General features: G+C 37.7%; 1 protein-coding gene across 3 annotated transcripts in view; it reads left to right on the top strand.

Moving 5' to 3' along the window:
• The window catches only part of ssp3 (short spindle 3), a 383,163-nt gene that overhangs the window by 88,744 nt on the left and 281,096 nt on the right, over nucleotides 1-13,323 (top strand). For all 3 annotated transcript variants that reach the window (XM_069826376.1, XM_069826375.1, XM_069826377.1), the window contains exons 19-20: nucleotides 6,643-6,724; nucleotides 10,222-10,321. In XM_069826376.1, coding sequence (XP_069682477.1) covers nucleotides 6,643-6,724; nucleotides 10,222-10,321 — 182 coding nt within the window. The remainder of the gene's footprint in view (nucleotides 1-6,642; nucleotides 6,725-10,221; nucleotides 10,322-13,323) is intronic.

Genomic DNA, 13,323 nt, shown 5'->3' with positions numbered 1-13,323 from the left:
TTCGTCATCTATCAACCACATGGATTTCCTGTTCTTATTTGTGAAGTCAACAAGCAGAATTACCGATACTGTATGAACGTCCACTGCACAGTGAAAAGGTGACAGTCTGATGCGGAATTTGTTCGGATGACATCATTGGGCCTTATTTCTTCGAGGATGAGGAAGGAGCAACAGTTACTAAACTCCGAGCTTTACATGAACATGCTGGAAACGCTTCTTCCGAATTTCGTCCTTGGTTATCGTGAGTGGTGCTTCCAGCAAGATAAAGCAACAGATCACACAGCTAGGATCTCCATGTCCATTCTTAGAAGATTGTCATGCAAGAGTTGACCGCCTGGGACTACGACGCACTGGTTCCCGAACCCGTTCTACACTTGTAGGTGTACGAGCCAAAAGAGGACGTCCTGGTGGCATGGTATCCTTTATTGATCCCTCTGTACGTCATTTTGCTACCCACAATACCAAAGTATTGCGACTAGGTGCATGACATGTATCAAACTACAGTCGAAACCCACGCTGCGTAGCAGTAACGGACTCTGTTGACCAAGGTTCCATCTCAACTGAACTCCAAAACGTACACAACACAAGGACACCCACTACAGCAGCGATTTTCAGCGAGTATGATTTGTATTGCATTGCAAAAACCGTCAGGTGTTTTTGACGCAATCTGTACATCAGTAAAGTAAACAAATAATTCCTCCTATAGCCAGTGTTCCTTAAACCTGTAACAGCCTCTAGGCAATGTTTTGGTGTCCAGACTTCGTTCCCTGCTTCTGAGGTTTCAACCTGTCTTCGGACAGTTGACTGAACAACATAGTAAATGTTCAGATATAATGAAAAATGTCATCGAACCGGAAAGTGAACAGTTCTAATCTACTCAAATATAATCTAGTGGAATTGATCCGAGATCAGTGTTAAGTAATAACAGCAATGGCATTGTACTTTTCGGAAAACATCCTTCAATGTGCGTTTATTTCATTATGGTATATGTGAAAATAAGGTAGATTATAGCTTTTGGAAAGATGTTTTTGTAGGAAATAACTATTACTTCTACATAAACGCACTTGACGTATGAAGAAAAGATGAATTCTAAATAATAGTATGACTTCAATATCTTCTCGTGGCATAAAGTTTGTATATCTTGATAAGAACGGAAGTGAACGTGTTGTCCTGCTCTGTCTTTGAAGATACTGGATCGCATTTGTGTCAGTGCTCCTTGAATGTTCGTTCCAAGTTCCTTCTGTATGCACGTTCAACTGATTCTGTCGGCTTAGCTAAAGCAGTCATTTGTCTTCTCCCCGATTCCATTATTCCTTTCATCCCTTCACAAAAATTGCGATCGAAAGATAAAACATACATCGATCAAATGATAAAAGAAAGGGAATTGAATTTTTTCGGTTGGAAATAAAGTATGTCAGACGTTTTCTTTTATTAATGCAATCGAATCACTCCTGTTAGATTTCAATAACGGTCAATAACTTTTGCTTATTGAGTAGGTCTGGTACTTCCCTCTCTCTTTTATGTATTCACATCTTGCTTAGGGTTGAAGATGGATGGAGATACGTACGAATGCGCGATTGTGTGTTTGTCCCTAAGAAAAGGAAAAAGAAACGTGGAATGTAAATTTTGTGACAAATTATGTCTTTCGCATTATTTTTGTTGACCAAATACAAATAATACCAAAGTAAAATGAATATCGCATTTCACCCAAGAAATGTAAAACATTTTGTTGAGAAATTAAACGCGTAGGCAAATTTAATATGTAACGTTTATTTTTTTATATTTGTAATGTAGTTTCAGGATGACTTGTTTGTCATGCGAAAAAAATTTGCTGAATGTGGTGTACGCGGCTAAGAAGCACCTTTACTACTGCTTTTTGGTTCGAATCTCGTTGAGACATGATTGTTCATTGTCAATGTGTGTGTGTGTGTGTGTGTATGTGTGTGTGTGTATATATATATTATTTTAGATGAAAGCTTGTTTTCTTGCAAACCTCACGACACGAGAATCTCACCAGATATTGTTTATTGTCAAGCAATTGTTTATTGTTAGTAAAATTACATATACAAAAATAAATACAGTCTTAATTCTTCCCTGAAGGAGTAAAAACTCGGAAGTGATTGAATATCCAGTTATGAACTTTGTTGCATTGTGGTAAATACGTTTACAAGGTCATGGGTCTAAAGAGTCAAATTTCTTTTAAGATAGCGAACGCAAAACTAATACTGACGTTATGTTAAGGATATGATTTGAAAATAGGCTTTTTTTTAGTGTTCTTTCGAATTACAACTTGAAAACAGTTAATGTGATAATAATACATTAGTAATAGAGAAAAACTAGAAAGAAAAATCTGACTCTGAGGTTTGACTACAAATCTCACAAGTAGAATAAAAACTTTCAAAAAAAAAAAAAAAAAAAAAAAAGATACGTCACATAAAGGAGAATTAGAAATACATAAACAAGTAGAAGTTAAAGGTACTTATTTGAAAATACAAATTTGATGAGGATTAAAACCCTGTTGAGAACTGTATGGAAGACCAGCATTGAAACCATTTTGTAAGGTGAAATTGTCTTCAGCGCTTGGGAGTCCATTTCCAGGATTTTATCGTTAAGTGGACTGGATCTCCTTAAAAAGTGTAATATAGTCTTAATTTGGCTCCAGTATGTAATTAATTATGCACTTAATATCTCATTTTAAACTGAATTATATGATGATATGAAGCAAGTGGCGTAGAACTAGGTGAATAAAACGTATTCTGAGAATGTCTGCTCCAGAATATTTTTGTCTATTATAAACTCAGGAAGTCTTGGAGGTCAAACTCTGGTGCCATTACGTGATAAATCGTCTTCTGATTTGCCGAGTTGCTGTTAAACTGGATCCATAACTGAACTTGTTCCACAGTATACAGCGTGTTTACAATACTTGCGTTCGTTTTGTTTGTATTATTAGAAATTCGGTCTTGTAACACTGTCACTAGAATATAATTGTTGTCTTGGAATCCACTTAAAGAAGGAATACTTTTCAGTTCCCTCTTATTACTATTTAAAATCGTATCGCGACGAGAGGCTTCCTGCCTAAGACTCGCGTTACGGAATGCACTTTGGTTCGAGTCCTCATGGAGGAAGAAATGTTCTCATGAAATTTCGAGCCAATGTATGGGACCGGTGTCCACCCAGCATCGTGATGCACTTGGGGAACCACGATAAGTAGCGAAATCCGGTTACGAATGCCAGCTATAACAGCTGGGGGGATCATCGTGCTAGCCACACGGTACCTACCTCCATTTTGATTGGATGACGGTCCACTTCTGCTTTGGCATGTGAACGTGAGACCAGCAGCCGGCTGGTCGGTGTTTGTCCTTAAAGGGCTGTAACGTCTCGAATTATTACTATTTCAAATCATCCACACCCACTTAACTATAATATCGTTTTGTTTACCTTTCACTACGTCGAACCCGGATCATGTATCTGCTCTCTATTCCTCTGCACAGAGCATCCTTCTGTTCGACATCTTTCAATAATCGCTTTCACGGCTCTGGTATCAGACAAAATAAAAATTAAAGTGTGAACTCTTGCTTTCTCGATCGTTGTTCAACTCTACAACCAACCTATGCGAAAAAATTTTCTCATTTATGAAATATCTCAAGAACAAAGCACGATCACGATTAACTGATTCACATCTGCAGGACTGTTTCTCCTTGGCTTAGTGACATTCAAATTCAGGGATATCCTTATCCTGGTGAGTGTTTTAAAATTTAATTTATTTCTTTTATGTATTCAAATAATCCTATTAAACCTATTCGATTTCATAGTGCTCGTTCACGTAGCATCACATGTGGGCAGTGCTCACAATCTTCAAAAGGTTGAGAATCCTTGGACTAGATAAATGGAGGACCTCATCGGAAATCGAACCCACTATCTTCCGACTTGAAAGCAGTATTAGTTCCATTATTGTAGGTAAATATAGTCTTATTGTATTCACTCGGAATTTGAAGCTCTGTCAGTGTATTGTATTTTCCGGCTTCTTATAATTGAATATTACACATACTATCATCGTTTATAGGTTGAGTTGAGTTTGAAATTACTCATCATTCCGTCTAACAGTCATTCGAACAGACAGTGCTCGAATGCGGCGTCGCCTAGGTTGGCTCTTGAAGTCTGTGTGTGGTTTTATTCTTTCTTCCTGGTTTAGGACAAAGAAACTGGACTTAAATTAAATTGAAGCGTGCTGTGACGGTTTTGCAACGTAAAGAGCATTCGGAATGTATGGGGAAATTCAATTCACTGCGGCCGTTGTAAGAGTTGAGGGAGGGAGGTCAATAAAATTTGACTGGGAATCATATTGGATTTCAGTTGAATAGGATTTTTAGTCGGTTGCACGCACTTACGTTTATATGTGTATGACGTTGCGTAAGGTTGCTGTATTGTCCTGTGTTACTTCATTGTATTTTCTCATATAAAATTATACTTTTGTATTGGGGAAAGTGTTCATTTTAAAGATAAATTTATTGAAAGGAAATCGCAGACAGGCGAAATACTGTGTGTTTATACTTATGTCTATTTAGATAGATGATTTAATTTAAAGGAAGATTTTATATTGAAGTAATTATGATTGAATTTACTTTTAGGTTTTATTGTAGCCATTGTCGTAGCCTACTTTATTTAGTTTATATAATATAGGCCTACTCGTTTGCACTTAATTTTATGAATCGCAAGAATTAGGCGTACGTAATCATCTGGAAAATTAATAATATATACTAAATATCATCTAAATCATAGGTCTATAGGTAGAGACCCTAGAATTTCGTGAATGGATTTTGGTGCGAATTTTTTTTAAGATAGAAAAGTTGCTCCTTTGATATACTATGTAGTAAGATAAGTCAATGTAAATGCATTTCATTTTTGCGAAATTAAACAAATAACTTTCTGCGAAATTTTGCACTTTTGATCTTTTTGTACGAAATTTATGCGAAATAAGATATTTTTCAAGATATTGTACAATATTTCACATGAAAATAAGATTTTATTACGACTCGTGTAGTAGCATCATGAAGCCTGTCGCTATATTGAATTTTATTGACTCGTATACCATCATGAAGGCAGTTTAGCCAATCGCCATATTGGATTAAAGTTTACAGTATATATCTGCACGGTTCTAAATGGTTGCTAATTTTAAAATTAGTTTGGAATTGTCAAGTTATGGCTTAATTTCTAGTGTGATTACACTAAGATACACAATAATTTTTGGAAGTAGATGTTAAATAGGTCTGTATTGTTTGTTGTGCTGATTTGCAGCATTTATTTACTTTAAAGGATTTTTTATTTACCTATATGCCAAAATAGTATGGTTTTTAACCCACTGTGACCAACATTTTTACACTGCTCTTCAATGAATTTATTCCCTACATTTCAGGGTTGCTATTATGGTAGTAATCGCTGTCTGTAGGTATTTGTCTTATACACTGCAACCTCTGAAGGTTTATTAATATGTACCACCTTTTCTACTTCTTTTTCTGCTTTGTCTGTCAGAGATCTCTGCGGTTTCACGAAACCAAAATTCCTACAACCTCTGTTGCGACGGTATAGGACAACTAGAACATTCCGCTTGCCCCCAAGATGTAGACAATATGAGATAGCAAATGGACTTATTTTTATGTGAATACGCCTGCAAGTTCGGTCCATTACTAGGGTATCATCCCAAAAAGTTAACCGATAAGTTTTCATTTTCGGGAGAGTTTTTTTTTGCTCCTGTTTTCTAAGGTCCCGCGCCGCTGTCGTAGCATCTTGGAATAAGGCATCATCACAGCTCCGGAAAAATCTCTGTGACATATATAGCGATTTTGTCACAGTGTGATTTTTGCGTTCGGATGATTCTTGGCGATTCTGAATGTTTGTCATCACGAGCCGACAGATGTTTGTGTTTATCGCTCTTCTGTGAATTGATTACTGGTGCTACGTTGTTATCAGCAATGCTGATTAGCGCGGCGAGTATAATAACACGCTGTGAGCTATGTTATCGTGATATATATTCGTCCAAGAATATTTGCGAATGATTGGATGAATCTTTTGAAAGAATATAGCGAGTACGTTGTAGAGTTGCCAACGTTAACCTTTTGAGTGGGACGAAAGTTAATTAGATCCGAATTATGTTGTCCTTCAAGTTAATCTTGTAACTTGCAAGTTAATCTTCTAACTTGCAGTTGTTTGGACTTTGAAGCTGTCACATATACATACATCAGTCGCCATAGCTATCGGTCGGACATGGCGATTTCGCAGAACTGTGATTTTGGAACTGTAGTCACAGTCGGAACCAGCGACAAACCTGTCACAGTGACAAAATCACATTCTTCAAATCACACCCCATCACTAGTATGCAGATAAGATATTATGTAGATTTCTTCGAGTATTTCGATTTCCTTTGTCTATATCGTTCTAATACTATTCCGCTATCATCGTGTATTTATTCCAGATCTGAATAAAATAAACATAAATGAGGAACGATATAGTCCACTGTGTGTATCTAAGGAGCTGTATAGTATCTTAAACATTATAACTGCGTATTTGATACGATAGTACAAATTTCTATGTTTGAAAGGAAGATGTTTTATATATTATCTATTATTTATTTATTTTTTGCACCAGGTTTTAATACCAGACCGCAACCGTATGATGTCTAGTTCCAATAGCGGAGGCCAGGGGTCACTTCCAGTGGATACGGTTGCAGGTTAGTGTTTTTTAGCCTACGTAAGGTATTTTAACATAATGTACAAGTATGCTAGGCATCAAATCATAGGTGTGGGTAGTATATATAAATGTTACATACATTTAAATACTTTATTTAAGAGATTGTGAAAGTTGTGTATCCATATGAAGAAAATTCGACATCTGCATTATTCAAATGACTACTATTGTAGTTCAAGTCTCACTCACTCACTCACTCACTCACTCACTCACTCACTCACTCACTCACTCACTCACTCATTCAGCCACCCACCCACCCACCCATAGTGTTCTGTCCAAGAGCAGGTCTTTCATTGCAAACCCAGCATTCTCCAATCTTTCCCATTTTCCGCTTCCCTTTTGATCTCCACATAAAACACTGTTTGTGGAAATTGTAACACCAAGAAGGATACATATGACTGAAATGAAATTGATACCACAGATTAGGTACATGACAATACACAAATGATTAGAATTACAGAACTGTACCTGATCTGTGACCGTGAGATTTCAGTGTGGTGTGAAGTCTCCATGCTCTGCATTCAGAGCCTCTAAGCATTGTGGCATGGAATGAAAGAGGGCCTGGATTTGTTCCTGGGGAATCTCCCTCCACGCAGTTTGTATGCGAGTGGGTGCTGGAGGACCATGACGAACAAGTTGCCGACCAACCATATCCTAGACATGTTCGATGGGCGACATATCTGGCGAACTTGCAGGCCAGGGAAGCAGTGATACCCATCGTTCTTCGAAGAAGGCTTGCACAATCCTCGCCACATGTGGCCGGGCATGTGCTGAAATATGGCATGTGGAGTTGCCTGAAGGAGGGGCAAGTACCTCGGGCTCTAAAACCTCACTAATGTAGCGGTTTCTGTTCAGATTGCCCTGAATATGTAGGGGACGAGATCGCATATTGTATCCAATGGCGCCCCAAACCATCACACTAGGCGTTTATCCGCTATGCCGCTCAACAAGGCAGGCTCTCAGATTGCGTTCACCACGATAGGGTCTAACACGTATGCGGCCATCTTTGTAGGACAAGTTGAAGCGGGACTCATCCGAAAACACTACATTTTGCCACTCAACACGCCAGTAACGGGGTTCACGGTGCCCATTGCAGTCTGAGGCATTGGTGGTTTCTGGACAATGGAAGCTGACACAACGGCATGCGAGCCACTAGTCCAGCCCTCAAAGACGGCGACGAACCGTTGACGCAAAGAGGTTCACATCCGTTGCAGTACTCCAACGTCGACTCAACACTGTGAATGAAGCTGTATGGTCCGTCACGCCCATACGGACAAGATGGCGGTCATCCCGTGCTGTGGTCACATTACGTGGTCCAGTATCCGTTCGTCTTTGCGTACGACCCTCTTCTATCCACTGGTTTCACATACGCATCACTGTCGTAGTAGCATGCCCTGTACGAGCCGAAATGTCACCGTATGACATACCTGCTTCCCGAAAACCAACCATTCTGCCCCGTTCGAACTCACTCACGTGCTGATATTGCGCCCTTCCACGTCGACGAGGCATACCTGTACTAGCTTTCACGTTTCCACTTCGTTTGGAAGCTCTACACTGACCGAGCAAGGCATAACACTGACCTTGCTGGTGACACAAGAGACGTCACTGTTGGGCCTATGTGTACGCCATCTCTCTGGAAACGTAATCAGTTACTGGTGGTACACTGTTCTACACATCTCCCGAGTCCACACCTGTGGAGTAACGGTCAGCGCGTCTGGCCGCGAAACCAGGTGGCCTGGGTTCAAATCCCGGTCGGGGCAAGTTACCTGGTTGAGGTTTTTTCCGGGGGTTTCCCTCAACCCAGTAGGAGCAAATGCTGGGTAACTTTCGGTGCTGGACCGGCATTATCACCTTCATATCATTCAGATGCTAAATAACCTAGATGTTGATACAGCGTCGTAAAATAACCCAATAAAATAAAAAAAATAAAATAAAAAACATCTCCCGAGTTTGGAGTCGTTCGGGCCATGCTTTCTGGTTGTTGCACTTTTCACAAACAGTAATGTGTGATCCATGTATCTTAATGTTGTCTATCATCTGATATCTTCTGCCCCGAATTTTTTTTCCGTTCACCATTCCTTCCAGTGCATCCTTTAGTAGGCAGTTTCTTCTCAGCCAGTGATCCAACCAATTCCTTTTTCTCTTCCTGATCAGTTTCAGCGTTATACTTTCTGCACCCACTCTTTCCTACACACCTTCATTTCTTATAACTCTAGAATAAATATGAGAAAAGTTGTTATGTTTTAAAGAAATTATATAAAACATAATTAGACCAGTCCACATATACGGATCAGAAAGTTGGACCTTCAATAAGGAAAATACAGAAAGACTACTTGTATTTGAGGAAAAAAGTTCTAAGGAAAATACATGAGCCCGTGAATGACAAAGTGCACCGGAATGGTGACGGATAAGATATAATACCAAAATCTGTAACTTGTATAAAGAGCTTGATGTAATAAAAGTGATTAAAGCCATGGACTGAGATGGCTAGGGCATCTAATTAATCTATAGTCCCGTCGCTCTTATTTCCGGCAGCCAATCACGTTGCAGGTCGGCTACATTTAAACGTGCACGTCTTGTGATTCGCTGATGATGAAGTTATGCATTTCCTAAGGCTCGATAAATACTTAATGTAATCGCCCGCCATTTTGGCTCTTTCGTTGGCGTTCGCAGAAAGCACATGAGGACGTTATTTGCTGCTCAATTATTTGCTGAATTACGGTGCATTTGATTGGTTATCATAGGAGCTACGACATGATAATGTTTAACGGTGTGGCAATAGATTCCTCATCTGGTAGCTCGGCAACGAAAGAACAAAAATGGCGAACGATACTACCTACCTATACTTTATAGAGCCTTCACTTCCTAAGACGTAAGCAAAGAGGAGGAGTCACGCCGGGAATAACAGCGTCGCGACTATAATGACAAGCACTCGTGTAAAAAGGTCATTTCACCGATCCGTTTTATACTACAAGAAGAGTAGGAAAACCAACTACAAGATGGCTTGACGACTTCGAAAGAGACCTTAAGACGATTCAAGTAAACCAATGGAAAAAGAAAGCAAAAGATAGGAGTCAGTGGAGGAGAATCATTGAGGTGGTCTTGGCCTAAAAAGCTGTTGAACCTAAGAAGAAGAAGAAGAAGAAGAAGAAGAAGAAGAAGAAGAAGAAGAAGAAGAAGAAGAAGGAATGGAAATGACTTGGAAATATTACATTGGGATGCTAGAAATGAATAGTGTAACAATCACCTACCAAACGCTATTGGAAACAAAAAATTTGTCTATTCTTGTTTGTCAGTTCTCACAAATATCTACCAGTACGTTTTTTCAGAAATTTAAATTTCCACAGAATCTTCGATTTGCTAATTTTCTGTAGATACATCTCAATTTATCAATTCATTGTACTAATAATACTTGTAGTAAACATTTATACTGAAACGCGATTGAGTATATCACAAGATATTCTTCCTATCACTCAACAGGTGCCCTCATGAGGCTGCTCGCCCTCGTGTTGAATCATGCTGTGACGGAAGATGAAAGTTCCAAGGACGAGCTGTCTGTTCGGATGCAGGATGTCATCAGGTAAGAAGCGAACTTAATTTCATAATCAATGAATGGTATCGATGTCCAAATGACCGACATGTAGTTTGTACTGTGGTACATATATACGTATAGTTAACGAGCTGACGAGATGGCTTGCAACGTATGACGGGTAGGGGTTGTTACTCTTATTTTATCTGCTAAGGGTGGACGGATGTGACTCCATGCACAGTGCATTTTTATTCAGTAACCTGCATTTATTTTGAGTGTGATTATCGATTTGTCAGTTTCCCTTTTATGCGTGAGTGAATTTTCACATAATAATAATATTAATAGTAATAGTAATAATAATAATAATAATAATAATAATAATAATAATAATAATAATAATAATAATAATAATAATCCATCGGCGTAGCTCAGTCGGCTAAGGCGCTTGCCTGTCGATCGGAAGTTGCGTTCAGATGCGGGTTCGATTCCCGCTTGGCTGATTACCTAGTTGGGTCTTTTCCGAGGTTTTCCCCAACGAATGTCACTAACCTATGGCGAATCCTTGGCCTCTTCTCGCCAAATACCATCTTGCTATCACCAATTCCATCGGCGCTAAATAACCCCGCAGTTGATACAGCGTCGTTAGATAACCAGCTAAAATAATAATAATCATCATCCATCTTCATCTACAGGGATTGAGCTTATTAGCCTGTTCTGTCTTCAAATTTTTGCTATCGAATTCTTCGTCTTCCAGTGTGATGTCTCCTTGAGCTTGTAAAGTATTGTATCTGGATTCCTTTTTGATGACATTCTTTGTACGTGATGGTACCAATCCCATTTTTTTCTTTTATTTGCTCATACAGCCTTTTTATTTGGAGTTCTTCTCATTTCATACGTTTATTTTCTTGTTGAGTAACGTATAGCCTGCAGCAGGTCTAAAAAATTCATTTTGACTGCATCCAGTTTTCTTTCGTCAATCTTTGTAAGGGACCAATAAAATTGTCACTTATACATCAATGTAAGTATATCAAGCAGAACCAACATCTGAAAAGAAAAGGATGGAATATGCACACAGTATCATTATCAATCATCAATTCAAGTTTAATATTCATTCAACATTTGAATTTTCGTTTGCGTAAATAGGAACGTAATGTTTAGAATTGTTTACAATATACGAATAACTATATAATGTGAATTTGTATGATAAATATTTATGAATTAAATGGAATGTCTTACTTCTGGTATTATAAACATTGGATTTTGTGTGCAGTCCAGATAATGAAAATTTATCTTCATATTTGGGTACCAAGTAACTTATGTATGTCGTTCGATTAATTCTTCTAGAAAATGAGCTGTAAACGATAATATAATAAATTAAAAAAATTCTTTTAATAACTTACAAATTTTGGTAAATAGAAAACTAGATAGAAATAAAAAATTAGAAGTGATCGCAGTATAGGAATAACTGTTTATTATATAATAATTAATGACATGTTTAAACCAACAATTTATAACTTGAACCAGAATAGCTTACTTTTTGGGTATTAATGAATATTTTGTGTGCATTGGAAAACGAAACTTCATCCTATTTCGGTATATACAGAGTGATTAACTTGCTTCTTATTATTAAGTTTTATGCAAACCTTCATTTATAGCATGCCACTGAAATTGCGGTCCTACCTGTTTGTGGAGATTTCAACGCAAAGTTAGGTGTGAAATTTTTATACCTCCAGGGTGGGTTATTTCTTAATTCAAAATAAACAGTTATGCATTTTAGTTTGTTACCCAGAAAGTGAGCACCAGTTGATGTTAGACACTTTTTTCGTTTTAAAATGGTAATGAAATAAAGACCTGTGATAGGTTAGGTTATAGGCCTACTGACAAATTGTTATTTCAAAGGCTTTCAAGTGCTCAAGCATCTTGCTGTGCCCAAATTCTTTTCCGCCATTCTTGTGTTATTTGAATTTTTCAGCATGTATTTTTTTTCAATGACTTGGGAGCTGGCCTAGTGCATCAACCCTCAACCTGGAGGACCAGGTTTTTTTCCTCTAGACCAGTCATTTTAACCGGTGTGGCGCGAGAAAATTAAAATAGTATAGGTTGTCGTAGCAAAAATTGGAAAAGTAAAAGTGAAAGAATTTTTGGCCTGAGCAAAGCAAATTAACTCTGAAATAATATTTGCAATTGTTTTCTCTATAGAGAAGCAGTTGTTTCAAAGTCAGTACTTCCTGAGTTTGCAGTATTGTAGCAAGTAATGAAAATGGTTAGTTATGGGTACGCACTTAAAAAGAAGACTACTAAAAACAAGATTTTCATATCTCCGCTCTGCAATGGATTCTGAATACACCCAGTTGCTTATTTACACAAAAGTCAGGTGATTATAACGTGGTCTCGCACTGTCAAGGTTTTATGAACTGAAATATAACTTCTACTATTTTTTTTGTCTGAAGAATCTGAATATGCCGATTTTCTCAGTGATGATAGATGATAGATTTATCTGATTTATTTGTATCTTATGATCCTCATTTCCTTCTAAAACCCTAAAAAATTCCCCTAGCGGGGAATTCACCCCTGCTTTGAAACCACTGGTTTAGGCTAGATTATGAGTGTGCCACGGGATTTTAAACAACACCTTTAGTGTGGCACATGTTGAAAAAGGTTGAAAATCGCTGCTTTAGCCTTTGTCGAACCAATTACTAACTACAAGGCAGCAGCATCTGCGACCCTGAATAATAATAATAATAATAATAATAATAATAATAATAATAATAGTAGTAGTAATAATAATAGTAATAATAATATTTATTTATTTATTTATTTATTTATTTATTTATTTATTTATTTATTTAATCTGGCAGAGTTAAGGCCAGTAGGCCTTCTCTTCCGCCCAGCCGAACTCTAATTCTAATTGAATACAATTAGAATAATTATAGAATAATAATTATTCAAACCTGCTGTAAGGGAGCTACTGCCTGAAAGCCAGATTTGTGAATACAATAATTATTACATTAATATCTAGACCATAAAACAACATGAAAGTAAATAATGAAAGT

The sequence above is a fragment of the Periplaneta americana genome, chromosome 5, assembly GCF_040183065.1.
Source record: "Periplaneta americana isolate PAMFEO1 chromosome 5, P.americana_PAMFEO1_priV1, whole genome shotgun sequence".
NCBI classification, from domain to species: Eukaryota; Metazoa; Arthropoda; class Insecta; order Blattodea; family Blattidae; genus Periplaneta; species Periplaneta americana.
Note: the sequence above shows the minus strand (reverse complement) of the source record. Positions and strands in the feature narration are given on the sequence as shown.